At 43.2% G+C, this 25534-nt stretch overlaps 1 protein-coding gene across 1 annotated transcript in view; it reads right to left on the bottom strand.

Annotated features, from left to right (window-relative positions):
- Positions 1-20536, bottom strand: part of kat6a (K(lysine) acetyltransferase 6A) — a 29207-nt gene extending 8671 nt beyond the window's left edge. The window contains exons 1-12 of the mRNA XM_026320782.1: positions 20390-20536; positions 17958-19015; positions 17440-17921; positions 6967-7075; positions 6054-6169; positions 5452-5533; positions 5027-5141; positions 4545-4861; positions 3243-3355; positions 1862-1977; positions 1153-1294; positions 90-251 (exon numbers count right to left, since the gene is read on the bottom strand). Of these exons, the coding sequence (XP_026176567.1) occupies positions 90-251; positions 1153-1294; positions 1862-1977; positions 3243-3355; positions 4545-4861; positions 5027-5141; positions 5452-5533; positions 6054-6169; positions 6967-7075; positions 17440-17921; positions 17958-18216 (2013 nt within the window). The 5' untranslated portion in view covers positions 18217-19015; positions 20390-20536. The remainder of the gene's footprint in view (positions 1-89; positions 252-1152; positions 1295-1861; positions 1978-3242; positions 3356-4544; positions 4862-5026; positions 5142-5451; positions 5534-6053; positions 6170-6966; positions 7076-17439; positions 17922-17957; positions 19016-20389) is intronic.
- Positions 20537-25534: the final 4998 nt, after the last annotated feature.

A 25534-nucleotide genomic window follows, 5' to 3' on the forward strand; every position in this document is an offset into this window, starting at 1 on the left:
TTGGTTCATGTAGTTGATTTATTAAGTTGGTACATGGCGGTTACATTTTACAGAGCCCGGGAATAAGGTTGGGAGCATCACGGCCATACCTTGGAGAAGTAGCCAACAAGGTGGCAACCTTTGTTGTCGTTTTGGGTCAGGACGTAGAAGAGAAAGGGCTCCACATCATAGTAGAGGGTCTTGTGGTCCAGGAACAACTTGGCCAGCAGACACAGGTTCTGACAGTAGATTGTGCTCACATTGCCATCAACCTATTATAGAAATAAAGGGAAAAAAAAAAACATCAATATAATACAATGACAGAAAGTTTCAGAAATGACAACCGCAACATTCCACAAGTTCATCTTTAAGATGCTGTTGGAGAGCTGTGGAGCAAAGTGAAGGTGAATAGAGTAGAAGTCTCAGGCAATGATCTCAGCTGTGTCTCTGGAGACTCTGACAGAGAGGGTGGAGGACACAAACAAAGAGCTGTAAAGAGAAAGAGAAGGAGGGAGGTTCAGGCTGGCAGCTCGCCAGTTGTCGGCTCAGCTCAGAGCCGGGACGGACTGCAGAGCTGAGAAACAGGAGCTGCAGTGGCCATGGTCTGCAGGCAAACAGCCTAGTGAATTACTCTGCTACTGTGCCTCGACACCCAGAAGCACAGCTTAACTGTAAATCAGCAATTATGGATGCTTCTAATAACAGAGATTTTTCCCTGATGAAACAATCATCCACTATGGTAGATAGGAATGTCAGTTAATGATCATTAGCAATTTGGCTGATAAACTCTCTTCACAAAGGAAATTATTGGTGAAACATGCATATCATTATTCATCTCTGAATGTGCTGATATTCCTAGGCTTAAAAAGCAATTAGCAGAGCTCGGTAATCGGAAAGTATATGAGTGTATTTTTGAGAATGCATGAATTCGTTTGTACTGTGATTATACTGTGTGCAGACTGAGGTGACTATCAGGGCTACAGTTTGAAATGTAGGTACAGTTAAGAGGTAAAAGAAATGGCTCTAGGTGACTGTAGTCCGCACTTCCAACAGAGGCCTGCTGTGAATGATGTCATCCACTCTCATAAACTCACATTATGTTATCTTTCTTGTAGTTTTTCAGCTTCCTAACTGTCCCCATTATTCAGTCCATTTTTCTGAACAGTTCCTCACCTCAAATACAGAGACATCATCCTTCCTGTAGATCTCGTTGGCAGGGGGGTGAAACCAGTTGCACTTCTTCATGTGCTGGTAGAGGATGCTGCGACTCTTCATGTAGCGCAGACAGAACTCACACAGGTAAAGCTTGGGTAGCCTGGAAAAGGGTGAAAGGACAAGCAAGCAATGAGCGTGAAAAGTCACAAGTAGGATTGTCTGAAACATTGTCTGGTTTGCTTAATGCATGAATATTTGGACTGTTGGTCAGTAAAACTTAAGGCACTGAGAAATTGTGAGACACATATTGTTTATAACCTGCTGACAACACAAAAATGATGAATCCTGTTGCAAAGGATGCAAATGCATCTGCAATGCCTAAGACCTACAAGAACCCACAAGATTTTAAAGGTTATGCTCTGAAGGAGTCTGTTACCTTTTATTTTATAATACTGTAGTGTTTTTTCAAGATATTCAAATGATATTCAAATACCTAATGGAAACAGGTTTGAAAAGAATTTTTTCAGTTACACACATGAAAAAACAAATACACCCTCAGCAAATTATAATGTTACTGCCCTCCTGGCTCTGCATGCCAAAGTGGGTGGTACTGTCAACAACTTCATAACTGAGCTCAGTTACACTGCTGGGAATTTCCACGCCTACAAGCACGGCTGTGAGCTAAGCACATTATGCAGTAGTGGTTCATTATAGTGTGCTAGCTTACCTGCTGTACTCCTGGGGGTAGGGAGATGAATACCATGTCTGGATTTCAAATTTGCCAAATTCGATGACTGACGGACAGCGCATCTGAGGATCTGGTGGACCAGTCACCCCAACTTTCTGTTTGTGTTAACAAAGATAAAGAAAAAAGAAAAGGCAAGTGAATGAGAAAAGTCAAGCCCACGTTTACTCCAGGAAGGATGAGCAGATCATGGAGCAGGCCGACAGATTACACACCAGGGATTACTGGGATAGATGCTTACATTTGTGGGTATCCATACACATCTACAAATGTACCAATAGTTCAGTAATATTGGATTCTCAGAAAGACCAGGACACCTGCTAACATTACTATGGACCTCTAAGTGAAGCTGTCAAAATGCACTGCCTGAGAATGTTAATGGGTTTAGATATCCCTGCCTGCCATTTATGATGATTATATACTCTACTCCACTGCTACTCAGCTAAGATAATCACATTGGCCCTTCTCACACATCATTAACTCTTACAACTCTCCCAGCATCAAACACTTAAACACTGATGTGATGTTTGAGTCAGGATCTGGAATGGTGTTTTAATGCGACTCCTGTGACGCTGGCCAGACACCCACTCTCTGATCAATCTACTGCTGCACTAATGCCATAAAATGCTGCGTTAATGTGGCTAATTTGCATTTCCTTTCTGTAACTAAACTGGCTAGGCTAACTTGTCAGTGCAGGACACTGTCATTAGAGCTGCCCTGATCAATGTTCACTCCATTAAACATAGGATGTTCTTTGACACCGGCACTAACTTTATTTGCCTGAGACTTGGCAGAGGCCTCATGTTCTCCACAGTGATCAACCCTCCCTTTCCAAACAGTGAGTAGATTTTGCCATCAACTGTCAGCAAATTTCCAATTGACAACTCTGTACTTTATGTGCCTTGTAGTCAAGCTGTTGCCCTACAATCATCCCTTGTTTTTGCATCTACTTGTCATTTAAAACTAAACCTTTGATCTTCACTGAATCCTGCACTCACCACCTGGCTCTCCCCCACATGCCCTGGATCTATGTTACTGGATCTATGTTAATGGATGATTTTAATATACATGCTGAATGTATCTGTTCAAATTCATTTCTTTCAATGGTGAAATACAATGATCTCTCACAAATCACTGATTTCCACCCAAAAATGTGCTTTGCCTGAGCCACTGTCAGTGTCTTTCACTACCTGGCTACTGCTAGCTGTGAGACCTGCAGCCTCAGTCACAGACTCACCGGTCTCTCCCTCAGGTTCCCCACTACAATTTGGCTCCTCTTCAGCTCCTCCTTTTTCACTGTCCCATTTCTGTTCCTTTACTAAAGTCAGAAGACATTTAATATTTTGTCTTTGTGTCCACATACCTGCAGTGCCAGCTCCTGGATTTGTCTGAACAGTTCAATGTCTTTCTCCGTCAGGTTCTCATGTCCCGGCAGTTTGTCATCATCGTCCCGCCAGTCGCTGCCTTCCTGATTGTCTGCAGATTGAAAAGCAGAGTTTACATTAATGCAAATCTAGTGAGAAGCTTGCTAGACATGGTGCCGAGATATCTGCTGATTGATTTTTACACTAGCACTGTTATCTTACCAAAACCTGAATAACCACATTCTCTTTCTAGGGATGGAGTGAAAGATCAGCATGTAGATGGTAGTGGTGTGGTGTGCATATTGGTGCTATGTGAGTTCCCATCAGGTCATGTGCACCCAAATGAAAAATGATAAACTTACCAATGTATTTTTATTCAAATGTGGCATAAACTAGTTTTGAATATTCGCTTTTACTTTAAAAACTGCCACAAAACTGGGTAGCTTGTAGGAACTTGTTTATCCTTTGTAAAAGAAGACCTTCAGAACAGGCCCAAACACAGATATGAGTGCAGGTGGAACTGGAACATGAATGCTCCTGAGGCGTCTGTTCCTTCACATTTATTTGCTCCCGCTATGAGGCATTTTAGTCAGTGTTTTGGCCTCGGTTACTTCAGAGTAAATTGGACTGCAGGTGGTCACTACAAATTACAAAGCAATTTCTTTTACTGCTTAAGCAACAATTTTCTCTAGCTGAGAATGACAAATCAATTCCACACCAATTTTTACTCTAGGACTACAATTTTCAAATAATCAACTTTGGGGCTGGATCATTTTTTTCCAACCGGAACGAAGAAAACTGAAGCACAGTCTGTGCATAACAATAACAGCTGGTAGCACTGAGTTTGTTAGCAAACCATCTGACAACCTCTAATCAAGTCTCATAAATAATTGGGAAAGGGTGCATGAAGATATTTTGTGTATTTTTATAGTATGACACTGAAGTGCAACCACTACCAATTTATACAGTGGAACTCAGAGATTTATAGCCCATATTTGTTTTTTTGTTGTTTTTTTTTTTTGCTGTCATTTTTCTATAATACTAATTTTGTTACTATGGTGTTGCAAATTAGTTTTATTCCTTTTTCACTTAACACTTCACATTCCCTTTATGTTGCAATCCCACATTATTTATCATATTCATTTCATACACATACATAAACTTTTTGAATTGCTTTATTCAACATTTACTAAGCTTGCCATCTTACAACCTTCTGTTTAGTCTTGTCTATTGGCCAGTAAAAGCCTAATGTTCTGCATCAAACATCCAGTGTTGTGCATATATTCACAGCTAATGCTTACCCCCCCTGTCATCCCCATCTCCTTTCCGACTGGCTTTCTTTCTGATGCGACACTGCTGCGAGTAGTCCACCACCTCCTGTCGTGCCTTGCGGCCTTCTGGTGAGGGTGTGAAGAACTTGGTGAGGGCGTCGATAAGGCCCTTGGTCTTGTTGTTGAAGCGCAGGTTGCTCTGCGACAGGTCGTCATCCTCCCGCGTTGAAAAAAGCAGCCGGTCGTCACCAGGGTAACCCTCGCAAGATGAGCTGGAGGATGAATTGGCTGAGGCCGACCGCTTCCGCCGACCACGCCCACCCAGCTTTTTGAAAGGCCGCCCTGGCCTGCGGAGGAGGTGAGGAGTCTGGTTAAGACTGTGTCAGGAGCTGCGTCCAGAAACATGCCTGTGGGGCCACATATGTACCTACTGGACAACGACTGAACCCTGAACTACGTTTTCATACACACATATCAATAAAAGTTGCCAATAACTAAACACAGTTGTTTACCTGTTCTTGGGCCGTCCCAGTGGTGCATTGTAGCGACGTTTGATTTGTGCTGCTTTTTCATGTAAAAGCTTCTTTCCCTTTTTCCTGGGTTGGCAGATTTGACAGATCCACATGCCTGGGACAGAAAAATCACAGGCTCACATACACTGATGTGGATTAAACTAAACAGGCTTCAGTGCACATACCAAAATGCTCTGGGAGGTATGCAATATGTTAGTATTTAAAGGTGAAGATTTAGTTGCTTCATTTGTGTTAGAGGCAACAAGTCAGGAGATGGTTTAATCATTTAGTATGACTCTAATGGTCATACAGAGTAGCCATGTCTGAGCTTTGTGTACCTTTTTAGAGTTAGAAGAGACAAGCTAAATTCAAGGACAGCTGTAAATACTTAATGAAGAGGTGGGTGATCAGTTCTGTTTATTTACCTTTCGGCATCCGCGTGAGGGGAGGATCACAGCACTCCATGTGGAAGCCACGGTCACAGGAGTCACAGAACAACATATTGTCCTATAGAATACCATGTAAAACACCATGAACATACAGCAAAGATAGAGCAAAATAGTGCTCCTAAACTGTATCATTATGTACAGTAGAGCTGATCAAAGCTCCAGAGCTCGTTATAGTGAATTATGACAGATTTCTATATACATATTTATGCACACAAATACATTAAAATACTCTGATTACTCTGAATTTGCCTTGATCATATTTTAAAAACATCTATCTTAAATGGTTTAAGGTACTTCATCTTCTTTTCTGTGCTCCATCCTCATAGATGAATTTGATCAGTGTGTATGTTGGCAGTATTTTCTGTGTTTTGACTAAACCTCCCCACAAACATTTGAAAAACAATGATTCCTCACTTGACAAGCAAGAGAAAAGAGTGAAATCATACCGAGGTTGACTAAAATAGCCCAATCCCAGGACCACAGATATGCTTATCAGCATGTCTATCTGGCACTTAAGCAGAGAAGAGAGCGTTCACGCTGTTCTGCTGCCAGTCCACCATATTCGCTCATCCACTCACCGCATTCTTTCCTTGATCCTGACAGCTGCTGCAAGTCTTGCATTCGATGCACTGCCACCACAGAGCCTTGACTCGCACTGTGAGCTCTGGGGAGAACTTGAGACAGGACGGGTGGCCTGCAGGTAGACACACACACACACACGCACACACACGCACACACACGCACACAAACAAGCATGCCAACGTCAGTTTTCAGTCACTGCTGACTGACAGCTGTGACCCACTTGCATCATTGTAGAAGGGAAAAAAAAAGCTCCTTTCGGAATTGAAAGCCCTCACTGAATCAAACCTGGCTGCAAAGAGAATGTTCAAACATAAATGACAATCTGTCGGAGCTGTGCTTTTGCTCTGTTTGAAGAGTAACAAACAAGACGGCCTTGTCTGGGACAGAAACCCACTGAGGAAGGAACAAGAAGACAATCTGTCCTCTTTCAGTAAGCAATGTCAGGCCTCAGTAAGAAATTCTGGTTGTAAAACCAAGTTTTCATAGGAAAACAATCATTTTAATTATTTTCTGAAAACAGAGACTAGCGTCAGTATGTGAGCATGCAATGACTGCCTTCATATTTGTCAGATATCATCTTAAGCATTACAGATGCGGGACAGGGACAGACGTGAAAGAAAAAAAAACTGACAGCTATAAAAATCATTTAAAACCAAAATAAAAAAAAGTCTACATTTTCTGATTAAAAGGCTCCACTGTTTAAAAAAAAAAAAAAGATTACATTTACAATGGCAATTATTTAAACAAATAAGCTGAAAGCCATGCAAATCTTTTTACATCTCCTGCGTGTGTGCTTATATGTGTAGCATGGTGTTTGTAATCAAATGCCCTATTACTTAAGAAAATATTAGAAAACTACAAAGACTATCTAAATGGCTCAGGTCTAACTAATCACACTTTGTCACTCACCACTATTGCCACAGTCGGCGCAGGAGATGAGCTCCTCTGGCTTCTTATCGCGATTTTGCTCCTTGGTCCCCAAACAGAAACTGCAGATGGGGATGGGCTCTGCCACCGGCTGGCAAAGGGACAGAGCAGAAGGCAGAGGGGAAAACAGGAGAGGGGAGAGAAAGTCAATTTAACAGCTTCATTGTACAAATGAATACAACAAAGTGGCCTTGTGAGTCCTGCCACAGTGAATGACTGCTGCTGTGTGTATCAACAAGCCAAGAGTTAACTGAGAAACTACAATGATGCCATACAGGATGTGGATCTGTGAACACAGACTTTAGGATAATGAAGACCATGAAAGCTACTGTGATGACTGAGCTTGTATAATTTATGTGACGTGTCATGTTAAAAGCTGCCATCGTGTGTCAGTGTCTCTGCTGACTCTTGTGCTTTTTGATCAAATGTGTTCGCTGTGATTCTTTGGTGGTACTGGTATGAGAGTAATTGCACTGCAGTGTGGCCCCTTTTTGACACTTATTTCTAAAACATGCCATCAGACATTCAGTTCTGGACCTGTACTGTGCAGGAAATGAAACAGTGACAGGCACACAACCACACACAACCACACACAACCACACACAACCACACACAACCACACACAACCACACACAACCACACACAACCACACACAACCACACACAACCACACACCTAAGTCAGGTCTGTGTCTAGGAAAACAAAAGGCAGGATAAGACTTAACATGCTGATGGACTTGTGTGCCTAACAAAGCTGACAAAAGAGATCCCTGAAATACTGCAGGTGCATTTCACACAAGAACAAAAACCCAGACCAGGGGCCATGTGGTGACCGTCTTTTAGAGTTTCTGGGCCCTGGAGGTGCTGAGGGGAAGTAATGACTTACTGGTAACTTTAGACTACACCACAACATATTTGGTGCACAGCAGTACACAACAAGTTAATCAAATTTGCATTAATGCCCCAATTTGACCATAATAATCTAATGTCATGTAGTAATTTAAGGTGACTATAAAACGTATTTTTTCAAATGTTATTGTTTAACAACATTGGAAATCATTAGCTGTAATTAGGCTTTTCTGATAGTGATTAAATGAATAAACCACATTTCTACAACTTTAGGCAAACAAATTTAAAACGCTTAGCTTGGACGCTTACAACATCACTGGCAAAGGCAGCTGTTTTTAGAAGTCATATACTAAGCTTAATAAACATCGTCAGTGTGTAAATCAAGATGATGCTTGAAAAGTACTAATCAAGAGAGTATTAGAACATACTGAAGGCACTGAATATTCCTCTAAGTATAGTCTGCTCATCAGTGAAAAATGTAAATGTGGCACAGCCTGCCTCCAGCAAGCTGTCCTCAAAATGCTTGTCTGAGAGAGAAGAGCACAAGTGATGGACACTGAAGGAGCTACAGGGCTCCATGGCTAAGACGGGAGATAGAAGATGCTGTGCACACAACATCTGTTGCCCGACTGCTTCCACATTCTCAGCTTTTTGGCAGTGAAGCAAAGAGAAAGCCACTGTTGAAAACAGCTCAAATGACATCTGGACTGGTGTTTGCCAGCAGGCAAGTGGGATAAAGAGACGAGGAAGAAGCTTCTATGATCTGACACACTAAGGCAGAGTTTCTTGGCCAACATATTAAACTCAGTTTTATATCAATTACATAGTGCATGTTGGCGCAGACAGTGCATGGCAACATTACACTGTAGGGATGCTTCCCTGCCACTCAAGGCGGGTGGGGGCAACTACCACATGGGAGATGACACATGCCGAAAGATGAAGTGGAAAGCTTTAAAAAGAAAAAATGACCTCAAACAAAATCAGAACTTGCAGCAGGACTTGAAGTTTGCTAATAACTCCTACACCTAAGCTGTACCTCACTACTCACCAACACACTGTCCAATGTTCAAATAATAGTACTTCTTCTCCTAGCAGACAGTTAGCCTGTGACCACGGTGTAGTGTGATATTTTACAAGGCAGATATTGAATTCATCAGGGTAAACTACAAAAGTGGTAAAGACATGCAGTTTAGGTTAACTGCTGACTCTAAATTGGCCGTTAGTGTAAATATGAGTGTGCTTGTTTCTGTGTGTCAGCTTTGCAGTGATATGTCCAGGTTGTACCCTGCCTTTTGCCAAATGTTACCTGAGACTGACTCCACCTCCTGCAACCGTGGGTAGCAGGAGTAAGTGGTAAGATAATGGCTGAATGATGGATGGATGGATGGATGATTTAAGGAGAGCCACAAAAACAAATGCCTCATACTTGTATAACTTATGAGGAAGATTTTATTCTCCAGTGCATTCCTACTGACCACAATGAACACACACTAAGAGAAATGCTTGCATGTATGTTTTTGTGCAGTGCAGTCATGGAAAACTTTTTAGAAGACTTTCAACACAACCAAAATCAAAACATGCTTGCACCAATCCAAATCCAAAATAACATGACATTTACTGAAGTTGGTGGTAGGAGGTTTTCTACAGAACAGTGAAAATGCACATAGCTGCAGAGAGATGGGTAGGCAGTGGGTCGTGGCAGGGAGAAGACAGGGACAAGAGCTTGATTTATTGGGTTCATTTCCTCTTGACTCAGGCTGCTTCCAACACCACCCGATACCCCTTACCCACCCAGCGAACACAGCTCAGGGACAAAGAGAAAGAAGTAGAAGGTATGGAGTGAGGGATTAAGGATAGAAAGAGGTGAACAGAGACAGGAGGGTTGGAGAGAATGAGTGATAAAAAGAGGAGTAGATAAGCACAGACATGCAGTGTGTGGACAGGAAGACAGAGCCTTATTAGCTTACTATTTCTGAAACCATTTAACAATTTTACATTTCATTAATAATCTCCACATAATCTGAATGCATGATGAAAACTGTTGCAAAACAAATTAAAGTCAGAGAAGAGAAACAGAAGTCAGCAACAAGAAGAAAGGAAAGAAAAGGAGAGTGTTAAAAAAGGCAGAGCAAAGACAGAAATACAAATGCAGAGGGCAGGAGAGTGAGGGAAGCATAAAGTATAAAGAAAATCTGCAGCAGCAGTCATCTAAACAGCCTGCGTGTGACCGATACCTCAATCATTCATGACGCTTAACCCTTTCCCCACTGGAGGAGGTCAACTGCTCCCTCTCGGCCTGCCAAGGCTGAAGTAAACACAAGCCAGGAGCGCGCGAGTGTGGCCTTGTGCACACAGACACCTTGTACAGAGACACAAGCTACAGTGAAGCTTCAGTTACTGGCTGCCACTGTAAATTAATCCCCAACAGACACTAAAAAATGAAAAGCTAATCCTCCCTCCACGACAGAGATATTGGAACAGTGAAACACAATCCTCAAATTCCTCCTGAGAGCTGTTATTCCTCCCCGTTTTCAGCCTTTTCTACCTCAGCCAGCTCGGGCTGCCAGGACTGCTCTTACACTACAACGGCACTCTAGAAATTTCTCACATCGACTGACTGTTGGAGTTAAGTGTCATGGCTGCCATTTGACTTGAGATGTGTGTGTGGATGCATGTGTGTCTATTTTAAGCCTGTGTGTCCGCATTTTGGTATGTTCTCTTTTCAACATAAGGAGGATCTGGGGAGAGAACGTTGTTCGGAGGAAGAAAAGCCACGCCTCGTAGCACCTTTTAGCAACTAGCTGCTAGCTCAACTGGGTGGACTTGATAAGCCACCTTAAATCCATACAAAACATGTCTTGCAAGGATCCGACTCCTGTATAATACACACCTACGCACAAACAGACGGGTAGAGGTATCCTAATTTGACCCAGCTAACACACCCACTCACACACCACATATCCTGTAGCACTGTGCTCCAGTTTGTGCCTGTTTAGTTTTCTAATGGTTGAAATTAATACTTGAGGACATACATAGCACTGTCTGAGACCTTGTACAGGGAAATAATAGGTTGTACAAAACAACCTGTGGTGCCCTAGTTTCCTCTTTACATACTGACTTCTGTTCTCCAAAGACAGAGGACAGGAGTGAGACAGGAAGGGAGAACAATGAAAGAAGGACAAAAGGAGATGCAGGAATAGAGGAGGAGGAGGAGGTGGGGAGAAAGGATAAAAGGCAATGGGAGAAAACCAAAAGAGGGAAAAGCAATGCTGTTGTCCTTGTCTCGTCTCAAGTCAAGGATCTCATTAACATGGAAGCCCAATCTCTGTAACCCCCCCTCAACCACCATACCTCCCTTATGGCCTCCCCCACCTCGAACACAAACTCATTGATCACTGTTACAGGACATGCCGTGCAAGCAGACGACACACAAACATACACACTTGTTCCAAAAGTCATTAGACGTACCAAGAGACGGCATCTATGACATCTTATTATTCCATTTACGTTTAAGCACACATAAACATGCAAGGCAGAATGCTGAAGTGACATTTGACAGAACAGTATATGTGACGTCAAATTTGAAAGACTTGTAGGGCCCCTTGCCATGAAATGATGCAAAATTAGCTTGTCTAATTTTTCACGTGACGCCTAAAGGAGCCTGAGGAAGCGTCTTTGTAGTGCTGATGTTCCCTCCCCTCAGCCAGGTATAACCATCCATTAAAATCGAGGATCTCCAAGAAACAAAAAGCAAAATCACTCCATCCGACGGAGCGGTGCTGGCCAGACTCCAGCCGTCACTTCCACAGCTGCTCAACACATTGGCTCTATTTGTGGGATGGCGAGGGTAGCCATACGCGAGGCCTCGTGCAGCTATGCTTTCCATGCCAAATGCCACTTACATCACAGTCACCAGTGAGCTTGATGCAACTGCTCCCCCATAGGTGCTGACACTACTGCTAAAGTCGTTTCTACAGGCTGATGAGCAGGTGCGTCTGTTCCTATGCTCCTGAAGGGGTCACACTGGAAAACCTCTGTATTTGAGTTTTCAATCATCTACTGTTTCACTACTTTGAACACAAAAATATTTTAGTTCAAATCTGGAGCAGAATTATAAGTGACAACAATGCAACATTTTTCCACACAACACAAAAAGCTACCTGCACAGCTAGCTAGCCACTACAAGAGGAGTAAATGATGGGTTATAATACATTATTTTTCATGATCTGGCGATTTTTCCTTGGTGATCCATTGTTTGGTCTAGAAAATGTCAGAAAATAGTGTAAATTGAGTTTGCTAGATCCATGTGTGAGGTTCATATCCCAAAGATATTAAGTATACAGTGATATAAAGTGGAAAACACTGAAGGAGCTGCAACCAAGGATTGTAAAGATTACAATGATTAGAATAAATTCATTATCGAAATGGTTGGCTATACATTTTTTGACTATCAGCTATTTGCTGTAGTTCTATTACAATTTGTGTAAACTGTTCAACGGTTTTTCAAACTCTCCTGTTTAGTATATTGCTAATTGTAAAGAAAGAATTGTGTCTGTGGTAGCAGTCCGGCATGAGGTAAAATTGGGTGCCATCTGAGAATGGAGCTGGCCTTTCAAACTCCAGAGCAAATAGTGGTTCAACTGAGGCCACGGTGCTAGCAAAAAGGACACAAAAAAATGCCTGCCTCTGCCTAAAATTCAAGAAAAATTGACAACAGAGTAAAAGAATTTTATGACACCCAACTCAGTCATTTTCCCAGAATTCCTGTGCTGTTGCACCATAACCACTGGAATGTTTTCATCCGTTCAGCAAACACAAAATCCTCTATGTGACTATATGACATGATCTAGCACATTGGGGGTTGGGAGACAGGAGAAGAGAGAAGAAAAAAGATGAAGAAGCAGGTTGCACCAAAAGCGTTAAATTGATGCGTGAGGACATTTTGTATTCACGGTCCTCTGAGTGACAATACACAATGACTTCACCTTGAGCAAACACAGCCAGAGGTAATGAGTGTGATGTTAGAAAGACAGGTGGGGTCAATCTAATCTGAACAAAGTGGAATGAATTAATGGATAAGTATCTCCATTATGGTTCATAATAAGTGATGTCTAGTGTAGCAGTTGTACAACCGGAGAGCTAACTATAGACAAACCAGTTCAAAGGTCACATAACATAACAATTTGGAGGGAACTCATCACAACATGTATTGCCGTACAATACGTGTATTAGAGAATTTGGCTGTGTGTGCATGTTGTTCACGACTCCCTTTTTTTCACACGTCCTCACTGTGACACTGCACGTCGACATGGAGAACTCTGGTTCACCCCTCTCCAGCTGTTGAGGAGAGGGCAACCACAGGGCAAGGAGATTGCTCTTGCTTATTATGACGGGAACATATCACACACGCACATTCTCCCCCTCTCACACACTCACACACACACACAGACATACACACAAAAGCTCAGCATCAAGCCCATCCCACCTAATGGCCATAGCCTCATACTGCTAACGGGCGCTCAGGAAGGCAATGAGGTTTGCCATCTATATATCCATGACCCCTGGTTGACTTCGCTCCCCCATTCTCCTCCCCCTTTATGACCTGGCAATGGCACCCTATTAGGGTGAGAGGGGGGAGAAAGAAAGACAGAAATAGGGCCTGGGATCCCGTTTGAATGGACTACTCTGATACAAACATCAGTGCATGGCATACCCAAATCTCCCTGCAAATAGGGTCAAAGCAAGTGCTTAGCCATTTGTTTTTATTTTGCTCCCCCTTCTGCCTTCATTCACTCACCCCCCTTTCTTTGAGAAATCATAACACTTAGCAATCATGCGGCGCAATACGGCAATGATGCACCAGTGAAAGAGACGAGAGTGATCATTCAACACCCGTCTCAGTCTTCTGCACACACAGCTTCAATTTCCCTGACACATTCGCCACTTGCACAGGCAGACTAACATATACATCAAGAACTCACTAACACGTAAGTGTAAAACACACATGATTGTGCAGCAATAAAGTTGCATCCTCTGGAGAGATGTACCAATGCAAAATCATGGAGAAGAAGAGAAGAATAAGCAGGTTGTGTGAATGCCAGATACAAATGCCACCTTCCTCACTGCTGCTGCAGCAGCTTTTACTTGACCAGACTAAACATAAGAGGAGCCTCACAAACCAAGAAAACTTCCCTTTTCAGGTCCACATATTTATATCATAATCATAATTCACAATGCTTTCACACTGTGCTTTTCATTTGGCTCATTTAAAGAAGCAGGCTAATCAGCAGCTGAGTCGAGAGCAGGAGGTTGATCTGTGCTCATCTAAAGTGATACGGATTTATGTGTTTAAAGCTAATTAAATGACAAAACACAGCACAGTGGTTTGTAATACCCATAGACAGGATTTTACAGCTCTGGACAGTTATCACAGCGACAACTAGTACTGTGCCAAATATTGAATGTTATGTTGCATTGCGATAAGTTTATGGTCGATCTCGATGATAAGAGTTGGCCATTTTTTATTTGATATGGACAGGTCCTCGACCCAATCACGTAGCAGAAATGTAAGACTGAGCAGCACGGCACAAGCACGTGTTTACTGCCACCACCCACTTGCGATATAACTCTGCTCTAACAACTCATTCCGTCATTGTTTTGACAGAAAGCACAAACAGCCGATGATAATGAAACTAATGCCGCACTGAACCAATCATGTGGCTGGAAGAGAGTTACAGCACATCAGTTAGGTTGACACACAGCACAAAACGTGGAGGAGCAGCCAGCAGCAGCTCACATGCTGATGTTTGGGCTGCTGTCGCTGTGTAAGACAGTAGGTCAGGAGTGGGGCCTGATTAAAGAGAAGATGAACAGAACAGAAAATGAACAGAAAACAACGCGAGCGTCAGCATCAATGATGAAAACACCCAAACAGACACAACCCGGGGCTCAAAAGACGAGAGCATTGGTCTGAGGACTTTAGTGGTTTCAGATATTTAAAGTCCCACAAGAAGCAGAGTAGCATGCACTGCAAAACAGATCAGGGTCTCCAACTCCAGTCCTCAAGGTCCACTTTCCTGCGGCCTGGCACATAAAATGCAAGACTTTACATTCCCAGACCCAAGGAAGTGTTGGTGGTCTTGTAAAACAAGAGTGACACTTGCTGAACAGCAACAGACCTAGTTCACTTATTTGGAAGTGACCAAAGAATTTAGTTTCTGTTCATGGGTTAAACACAAAAATATTTTAGTTGTAGATTGAAGATTGACCAATTATTGTATTATTTATTTGAAGTTGACCAGATTTATTGTGTTCTCCTGTAATATTTAAAGCTTTTGGCTGTTCAGAATAAAAAATTAATTTATTATGTATAAGCATTTTATTTATTTGAAATACAGTTGTATAATGTACTGTAATGTACTATAATGTTTGCCATGTTCAATTTTAGAAGAAAATAATTATTTAATTCTAAATTAACATTACATGTTATAGAATCTTTTGAGCTTGACTGCAATAGTGCTTAGGTTTATATTGGGATATATATCGATATCGCTGATATGAAAAAATAAGAATCTAATACGATAAGATTGTTTTCCATTTCGCCCAGCCATAGTGTCAACTGTTTTGTCTTTCATAATGACCATCTCAAAGTAAACAGCAGAAATGCAATGTTCATGTTACAAAGTAAACCACCAGGAATGTATGCTTACATGAATGTGAGTGGCCAGTGCAGCGCTTTGTAGAATGACCTCACGCTGTTCTGCAGAAAAAGCTGAACCATGTCCAACTTTTTGCCACGCAGGGCTGTGCTGTTTTGCATGATGCTGCCCCAACCCCCATCCCATCCCATCCCATCCCATCCCATCCCACCCCACCCCACCCACCACCACCACAGTTAGTCTGTCTGGACACGGTCTTAAGAACTGGACCATCTGCAACCATGCAGGTCACTGTTAGGCAGACCCCATGTGACATCAGTCTGCTCTCTAGGCTAATCCTATTGTGCGTGTGTGTACGTGCATGGTTCCCTTCCCAGGAACTTCTGTGGCTTCACAAACATGTACACACACACAGGGGCCAGATAAAGCCACAAGCCAGTCAAAACAGTGTTTAGGACCAATCTAGCATCCTACTGGCTGTCTGATAACTTGGTTGATGTATTGCCAGATAATGGGCCACTAGGTTAGCACACAACATTGTGTTTATTATGAAAGTTGGCAGAGTGCATGTATGTAAGCATCTAAAGTAAAGGACTTCTGTTGTGAACCTGTGTGTGTGTGGCCTTATGTCACAATGCATTCTGCTTGTTTTTTTGTCTGATTCTTTCTTTGCATGCAGTAATATGGGTTCCTGTGTGTATGTGTGTGTCTACATGTCCCTGGCCCTTAGAAGCAGAGGTTAGCAGCCGGCTGCTCTCTCTGATCAGGTTACAAAAGTGGGTGTGTTCCCTCTCTCCTCTGTCGCCTGCATGTCTGCCTCTCCCTTTCTCTAACTCATTCTCTCTCTCTCTCTCTACTCTCCCTCTATGTCTCTGCCTCTCTCTCCCTTCCTTCTTACAGAGGGCTGAAGCTTGCATCATCCAGGCCTCTTCCTCTGGCACCACTAAAGACCACCTCTCTCTTTGCCTGTCTGTATTCTTCCACTTCCCGGTCTTTCTTTTCTTTCCCTCCATCTCCTGACACGGAGCAGCCCTGCAGCTGGTCCACAATCCCTGCAGGAGGCTGGGAGCCATGTGACTCTCTCCCCTGACCTCCTCCTCTGTTGCTGAAAACTGGCCCACCAGCCACCCACCCAGCATCACACTAGTACCACCTGCCTGGACCACAGCGTACAGACACACCTGGGACACTGTTACTCAAACACTCAGAAAAGCAATGTAACACTGACAAGTCTGGATTCAGTAAAGTCTTTCTAACCAGATTTCACTGGTCTCCTAAACACACACTGATAACATCTTGAACACAAAGATACACAGGTTTGTGGGAAGTTGCTCACCCTGGTATTTGCCTTTTCTTACAACTGCTGCCCAGCCCTTCTCAGTTACCTCCACAATTACTCTGCAATATGCTAAATGTAAACCACTATATCGGCGACAAAACAACCAACATTCACACATTCTCATGTATTGCCAGGTGATCAATTTTAGATGTGCAGCAGCTGTTTTTTTAAAAGTAGAGTGTGTGTTGTTTGCAAAAAAGACTCAGAAATGTTGTTTCCTGTTATTTTCACAGATCACTCTCATTCTTGTTCTGCTGTTCCAAAACATCTTGACTGAAGAACATATCAGATTTCTTAATTTCTTGTTACAAATGCCTAGACCACAGCTGTTTCAACAGGATATCCGGAGTCTTATCAAACATCTGATGCCAAAACATCAACGTGCCCTACATTTTTAAATAGGTAATGCATTTGTAGTAAACCTTTTGCTGTCAACAGCGATTAGCAACATCCAAATGATAAATGTCACATCCAGGTGAAATAATAGTGGTGGTCATGATAAGTGTGATTACATGTTTACCACTTGTAATGTATCGTATCAGTGTGTATAAATTTCAGGTGCATGCACTGTTTTCTATGCTTATCTGGGTGCACATACATAGAGACATTACCTTATCTTTCTCATGAGGCAGCAATCGGACAGGTGGCAGTGATTCCAGAGACACTGTCCCGGTTCCATCATCCTGGGAACTGCTCCGGCTGACAAGCTCAAACAGTGGACCCTGCTTGACCACACGACCATGGGCCACTGCCCTCTTCAGGGCCACCCGCAGCTGCTGATGGAAAAGGCCAGGGCCCATGGAGCCACTGCCAGACAAGAAGGCCGCCACATCAGCCTGGCATTTGAGAAAGCGCTCAATGTTCTTTAAGCTCGAGCCACCAGTCTCGTGGAGGCCCTCCAGTGCCCTCTTGATCAACTTGTTCCAGTCGAGTCCAGGTTTCTTCCCTGAATGGGAGTGAGAGCCACCTCCAGCACTGCTGCTGCTGCCACCACCGCTGCTGCCACCGCCGCCACCACCACCGCCGCCGCCGCCGCCGCCACCACCACCACCACCACCGCCGCCGCCGCCACCGCCACCTGCTCCTCCTCCTCCTCCTCCTCCTCCTCCTCCAGAGGTGCTGCTGCCACCTTTGGGCTTGGGCAGAGCCAGGCGACCAGGGTTGTCAGGATCTTTGTAGGAGTTGAGACCTTTATTGGTGACCTTAAGAATGGTGCCATCCTTGACACTGAGCTCTAACTGTTCCAGAACCGTTTTACGGTCCAGACCATGGGACATGGACACGGCATTACAAATGCGCTCCTCTGACGGTCGCTGCTTCTGCTTCTTCACCTTCTTGATGGCCTCTAGGATCCATTGGGTGTACATTGGGTTTGCCAGTTTTACCATGGCTGCAGTCTGAGGGGGTGCGAAGGCCCTGGAGCCTTACTGCAATGCTCGCACACAAAAAACAGAGACTGTGAGCCAACACCTGGCCTGCGCCGCAGCGCCGCCGCCGCCTCCCCCTCCTTTTCCTCTTTGCCCTCTGCCTGCTTACTATCCCTTGTCCTGGGGTCGCACAGAGAGTCCCTCAGAAGCTGAGTATGAACAGTACGGAAGGGAGCAGCTGACCATAGCACAAACCCCGTGAGCCAAACCTCCAGCTGGTAATATCTGGTCCACCCACCACCCACCCCTAGCCAGGTAAAGGTCCCTGGCAAGAAGCAGGGGGAGTGGAGGAAATAGCAGGTCTACAGCAACTTGAAAGCCCACAGCACAGAGGTTAGGGTAGAGCAGACTTTGACAATAACTATAGCTTTGAGAAAAATGTGTTTCCCAATCACTAAATACCTTCACAGTTCAATTTCTTTAACCAGTTCAATTAGTTTCACATCTCTTAGCAAACTAGCCAGTTCTCAATGTGAGTTGTCAGATGATCATGGTGTCCAAAGCATAAAATTAGTGTTCCAACAATAAAGGTGAGGCAAATACAGTGAATATGTTTTCTCTGGATTATAACATCCAACAAGCCAAGGATCCTTCTCTGCATCCACGTTTCCAATTTTTTCCTCTCTTCTTCTCTTCTGCCGTCTTTTACTCTTCCAGTAGTATGGGCTTCTCAGCTCTGGGACAGAACGGATATCTCACCCCAGGGAGCAGCCAGGGCTGATCACCTTCATGCTTATTGCACTTCAGCTGCTGACAAACCCTGCAGGAAAAAAAGAAGATCACAGAAAAAGATTAGGAAAATTTTGCAGAGAAGTGAAACAGCTTTACATAAAAAACAGAAACATTTGAAGGACGATGAGTCCAACTGAGATATATAGATCTCTATAAAAAAAAGGTACAGATCTTTAAAACTACACTACAGCACCACACAGTATCCTCCCACCCAGTATCCTCTAAACAATACCATGCTTGCCCTTAGGAAACACCACGAAGCTTGGCCATGCACTACTAACCAAACAAAACAACACTGTGACTCTACTGATACACATTAGCCCTAAAGAGCCGGATAATCATGTCTGTAAACAACTACAGCCAGTATGACACAAATACAAACAACCACTAACTGCCTCTAACCACTGCTGACTAGCAGTAACTACACACACATATGTCATAAAAGAAATTAAATGGTGAGACGCAGAAAGGGGTAAACACCATCCTAAAAACTGCACTAGCAAGTGGACTATTTGGGCTTGTTGCTAACGTAAACACGATGCAGTCAAAACACAGACTGTTAGCAAACATTAGCTGAGAGGCTAGCTAAAAATCAAAGCCAAGTTAATCGCCGAACTGCCAAAGTGTCGCCTATGCTGTTTACACTCACAACAAACAGTGTTGTTTACATGCACCAGTGTTATATCAGGTAGCTAAGTATGTGACAACAACCCTTCCCGCTAAGTGCTGTTGTTTAGCAAGCTAACATGAGAAGCTAACCAAGGGGCTAACATAACGATCATGTTTCTAACGTTACTCGCTAAGCTGAAACGTAAACAGCCTGGAACTAGAGGTTAACCAGCGCTCCTGCACTAAAACACGTTTTCTCCTCGGACCAAGAGCACACACAGCCAATAGTCTCATTTTGATTGTCATACAGATATTTGCGTGAGATCGCGGCCTTGTAAAAGGCACAATGCAACTTGCAGACGGCCATCTCGGCTAGCGGGCAGTGCAAAAACGAAGATATCACAGCCGCCGATCCTGCAGCGTTACACGTCCTGCGGCCTCCGCCTCAGACCTCGGTGCAGCTCAGAGCCTCTGCCCGATCAGAAGCGTCCCAGCACACGGTCCCCACCTCGCTGACTTCCTCCCTCCACCAACCGCCCTCCCACGTAACGCTACAGCCTGCGGTGCGGTGAAGACAAGGCCGCTGGAGCGGAGTAGCTAGGCCTTGGCTCCCCCCTCAGTACCCCCACCCACCTCCGCGATCACCATCCTCCGTACCCCTCTCTCCCGCTACCTCTCGCGGGTCCCCAGAAAGCCCGAGATGGTCCGGTTCTGGTTTCCGAGGGAAGCTCGGGTAAAGCGGACCGTGTAAAAAAATCTCATATCTCCCCATCCGGTTTCCGCTGCTACTTACCGGAATTTCGTGTCGAGCCGCTGAAGAGAAGGTGCCAAAACCGTGCGAAACGGAGACAACAACAAGCCTAAAAATGCAGCCAGAGACCAGGGGCTCTAGAGCCGACGCCATCTTTGAGTGAAACAGGAGCGCGGCTGGTGGGGGAGGGGGGAACACTGAACCGTCAGGCTGGGCCCGGGGACCGTCTGCATGGTGCGAGGCGAAGATCCAGGGGAAGAAAAATTCACTGCAAGGCGAGGGGGGCGGCGGCGGCGGCGTGCTGTTGCTATGAGAGGGGTGTGGATATTGCCAGAGCACATGAAATGGAAGAAAGGGACAGATGGTGGTGGAGAAAGAAAAAAATAGAAAGAGAGAATAGGTGTTCTCGCATTCTCTGCTGTGCTACAGCTACATAGGGGAGATTCAAGGGAGCGTCTGCATTTTGCACAACAGTTGTAAAAAAAAATAAATAAAATAAAAAATCAAAGCCAATGAGAGTGCCTTAACGTTAGAGGGTATTTAAAGATCAAAGTGAGACAACCCTCCACACTGCAGTCTATTGTAGCAGCTGTGTGTTTTTTACACTGAAGATGGGAAGCGAGACACACAGATCCACTCCCCAGAGATGATCAGATGTTGCAGTGTGCAGCTATCTGGAGAATTACAGTACATGATAAAGCATGTTATTATCTGTCTATGCAGAGTAGTCTAGTGATGCATTGCTCTTCAGACTGAAAAACTGAGCATTATCTTTCCACCAAAGAAAATGATGATGTAAACTGTCTGTTGTTACATTTCTTTAAATGACAGCTAAGTCTAACACATTTCCTTATAATTTATGCTTGGAGAAAGGAGGGCTTTTTACAACTCCTAGTGCAACATAAATTACAGCATCTGGTGACAGCTGGAAGCGACATTAAGCAAAGGTATCAGTCTTTTTGAATCTGCAGCATGTTCATTTAAAAATTAATATGCAATGAATATGCAACTTATGGATCTTTTTAGCAATATGTTGTAGAAAATTAAAAACTATATCAAAGACAAGAGACTGTTAATCATGCCTCAGAATGAACAAAATTATATACTTCACATAAAACATACTTAAGATGCTATTGCCACAGAATTTATAAATCTGCTCCGTGGAAGTCTGAATGGCCCTTTTCCTTTTTCGTATGAAAAACAATCAATAGAGGAAAACTGATTTTGCTGCCTCAATTTCATGATCATAGCAATACAGAGGCACTTGTGTTGGAAATCTGGCAGCAATCTTCCTTTTCTATTACAGGGTAATGCTGAAAGCTCCCTGGGTGGAAATTAAATTATCCGCAGCTTTGTGTAAAATGATGTGTACAGCAGTCCTCAGAGACGGATTACAGAGTGTCTTATAGGGAGCAATTAGACCTTAGGTTTTCCCATGTTAGAGGTGTCTTGTGAGAGGGTGAACTGCTGTTAGCACAGTGGTGATCAAATAAAACCAGTAAGGTCACACTCGCTGTTTATCTTACACTTTTTGCAGTACTGATAAATCACATCCCAACGACAGGCACTAATTCTAATTAACAGTAGTGTTATTACACAGATGAATAGTGTGAAATGTTAACACATGAACAGCTATTAGTACCCCTCCTGGGGGACTCAGATATTACATTAGTGTATACAGTAGGCCAGCTAACAGATGGACAATACTCAGGAGAAACATGCACCACATCTAGCCTTCCCAGCCATGAATAAATAATGTTGTGTACCATGATCCACGGCGGAGGCCATGTTCCCCAATACACAACAACGAAAACAAACTGGGGTGCGGCGTGTGAGTGAAGGCACAGCGAATCATCGCACTGTATTCTTGATAAGATTGTATTGATTTTCAGTCAGATAGATGAACTCAGAGATACAACTTGAAGAGTTTTTCTTATTTCAAAGCAGTGCTGTGCAGTGCTGTCAGTTTCTCCAGTAAGTGGAGAGATGAGAGCATAGATGCAGAGGAAGGTAAATTCACTTCATCTTAATTAAGTGAAGTTAAATCACCTTGATGACTGTGGGTTAACTATTATAGAATACTTAATTGTGCACCATATAAAAGGCAGGCAAACCTACTAGAGCAGAAATAGTGATCAGCTGATAAGTTGATCAACATGAAATGGGAAACAGCTCGATATTTTAAGACCTCGAGGAATTATGCTTACTGGCTTTCATGTTTGGTTAAAAAAATAGTTCATCTCCTAACCCATGAATCCACATAGTGTGAATTTTATATTTTGTTTTGTTTTTACAATTCAAAACTTCACAAGAAAGTGAACCAGTACAAAAAATATATATTTTAAGTCAATTTATTAAGAACAAATGTATTACAGCTGAATTTTCTGCTTTTTATCTTTGTAAATCACATCTTTAGACTCTTGGTCCGATAAAATAAATAGTCTTAAAGGAGTCACTTTCAGATCCAATCTGAGACATTTTGACAAATTCCCCTTTGACAATTTGACAACTGATTGAAAAACAAAGTATAGAATAAATGGTCAAGAAAACAAGGCATTAATGTTTAACAATTCTATTTGTTTACAAATATGGACAATTTAAGTAAGTTTAAACATAAGTTTAAAAACTGAACAGTCAGTATTGGGTAATAATTTGCCCCCAACTGCAAATAGATGTTTTTGTATAATTCCACTGGCTTGTATTTTATCTTCAATGGAGTAGACTAGTAATCCTTAGCATCCTTTCATCCTCTTAATCCCTCTTTTTATAATTTCTATTCTCTCTGCAACCACCTGCTAGTGGTTCTGAGCCCACAGAAAGCCACAGCAGTGTCCACCTGCCTGCTGCTACTATCTTCTCTCTGACACACACACGCACACACATGCGCGCACACGCACACACATGCGCGCGCGCACACACACACACACACACACACACACACACACACACACACACACACACACACACACACACACACACACACACATTTGGCCCACCTGATGCAGAGCAGCAGCTCCTCCTGCTCTCCAGGCCTGCTGTTGGGCCTGCTGGCTCTTGCTGTACTCCACTTCTTCCTGCCTCTGGTTTCAAAGCTGGATGTTTGCCAAGCCAAATAAACCTACAGCATCCCTTTCAGTCTATAAAAACATTTCATGCTATAATTACTGTGCTTGTTTTGTTGGTGTTTGTTACGAGAATTTTAATTGTGAATTGGCCAATTTGCACACTGTCTATAAATAAGTTCGACTGTTGGTACATGTCAGATCCCCTATTGACAAATGCACTTAAAATAGGATCTGATTGATTGCCTGTCTAGTCTCAGTAAATGACTGTGTTTACATACTGAGACCAGCTGATGAGACTTTTTCTAAGTAAATAAGGCCACTTGACAATTGACTAATTTATTATAAACCCATACCTAATCTTTGGCAGGTTTCAATAATAGAGAAATCAGATGTAAGTAGGGTAAACTATGATGATGAACAATTTTCAAATTTAAGTCTTGAAGTGAGTCAGCTAAAGCTAAAATGGGAACTGTGTCCACACCAGCTGATGCCTTTTACTTTGTCAAAATAAAATAAGGAAATATGAATGCTGAGTGCAGCTGTGAGTAAGCAGTAGTCAATCTGGGCCACCACCAATGCAGACCATATCTCTTCCTGTTTTTTAAGGCTGCTGACTGGAGTGCTGTGTTCAGATAGCCAGGCAGTGTCCGGGACTGCTCCTTTTGTCTATGTGAAACTAGCGAGCTTCCTGCTGTGGCTGGCTTGTTGCCAAGTCCACAAACCCCAACCTAACCACTCCCCCCAACCCAAACTCCAACTCCAAACCCCTCCCATTGTGAGAAGAACTGAAACATACAACGGAAATTTCCAGGGCCTGTCTGCCTAAGAGTGTGCCCCCACCCATCCAGTGAGCCCCCAGCACCACCACCCAAATCCCTCCTCCCATCCTCCCCGTGGCCCCTACTCCCTCCCCTGCTTTGAATCCAAAGGGACAGAGAGCAGCTGGAAGGTGAAGTGCAGCTTGTGGGCGCTGAACTGAAAGTCAAGCCAGACACCTAACGTGCTCCCTCCAACTCTTCATGTCTGAGATCTCTCAAAAAACACCACCTCTTTCACCCGAGCCCAGAAGTACTTAAGAGTGCTGCAAAGTGCTCTTGTATGCCACACATAAAGGCAGTCGGAGAGCCCGGGAGGGTAATGTGGAGAACTACTTTGGTTGACAAATCAATTGTCCTGCTGTGGTTAACAGTTGTGTACGTACATTTCAAGCAGGGCCTCTGACAAGGCCATTAACATGCACAAATAGCTCTGACTTTAATACTGTTAAGAGCAGCAGAAGAGGAAACAGTCACAGGAAAAACTCTAACCCATCTATTTCCTTTTCCTTTTAATGGCAGGAGTCATACTGTAAACCTTATTTAATCAGGTTCCTCTGTTGAGATCAGGCTTTCTAGAGACACCTGGTAACGAGACACTGTCCGACAACATCTAAAACCACACAACCAACAATCAAGCAACACATTAATATATATGTGATATACCTTTAAAATAAACCCATAAAAAACATCAATAGCAAAACTTTCAAACATCCAATGTGAATGAAATAATCTATTTGTAATTGATTATATTTCAAACATTTAGAACATTCACCTGTCAGCACAGCTAAAGTTCAGTAACTTATATGTTGTATATCATTTGTTTAATCCATACAAAAGCCGTGCCACAATTTGCTGTTTCACAGTACATTGTGTTCTGTAGTATTATTTGAACCTTTAAACCTGCTATTATGGACAAAATTGCCGTTTGTGCACAATTGTTTCATTTGATTAAAGAAACAAGATTGAATGTGTTCATTAGTAAGCTTTGGTGGCTCCGGTAAGCAGATTTTTACCCATGGACAGAGTTAGGCAGGCTGTTTCCAGTCTTTAGGCTAAGTTAACTGTCTGCCAGCTCCAGCTACAAATTTACTGTACAGACATGAGAGAGACATCTAACTCTTGGTCTGAAAGTGATTTGCAACAGTATCATACTTATACAAACAGCCTAGTTTGAGTTTTAAGTTTAAATATTGAATGATATGGGTTTCATTTAAAGTTTTTGTGGTAGAATAGTCAGGCACATGGTGCATGTAGAGAATGCCAAATTCCTGGTCTGACACTGACACAAGTCTATAAAAGCATCA

This window comes from Mastacembelus armatus, chromosome 9 (assembly GCF_900324485.2).
Source record: "Mastacembelus armatus chromosome 9, fMasArm1.2, whole genome shotgun sequence".
In the NCBI taxonomy this organism is placed as follows: domain Eukaryota; kingdom Metazoa; phylum Chordata; class Actinopteri; order Synbranchiformes; family Mastacembelidae; genus Mastacembelus; species Mastacembelus armatus.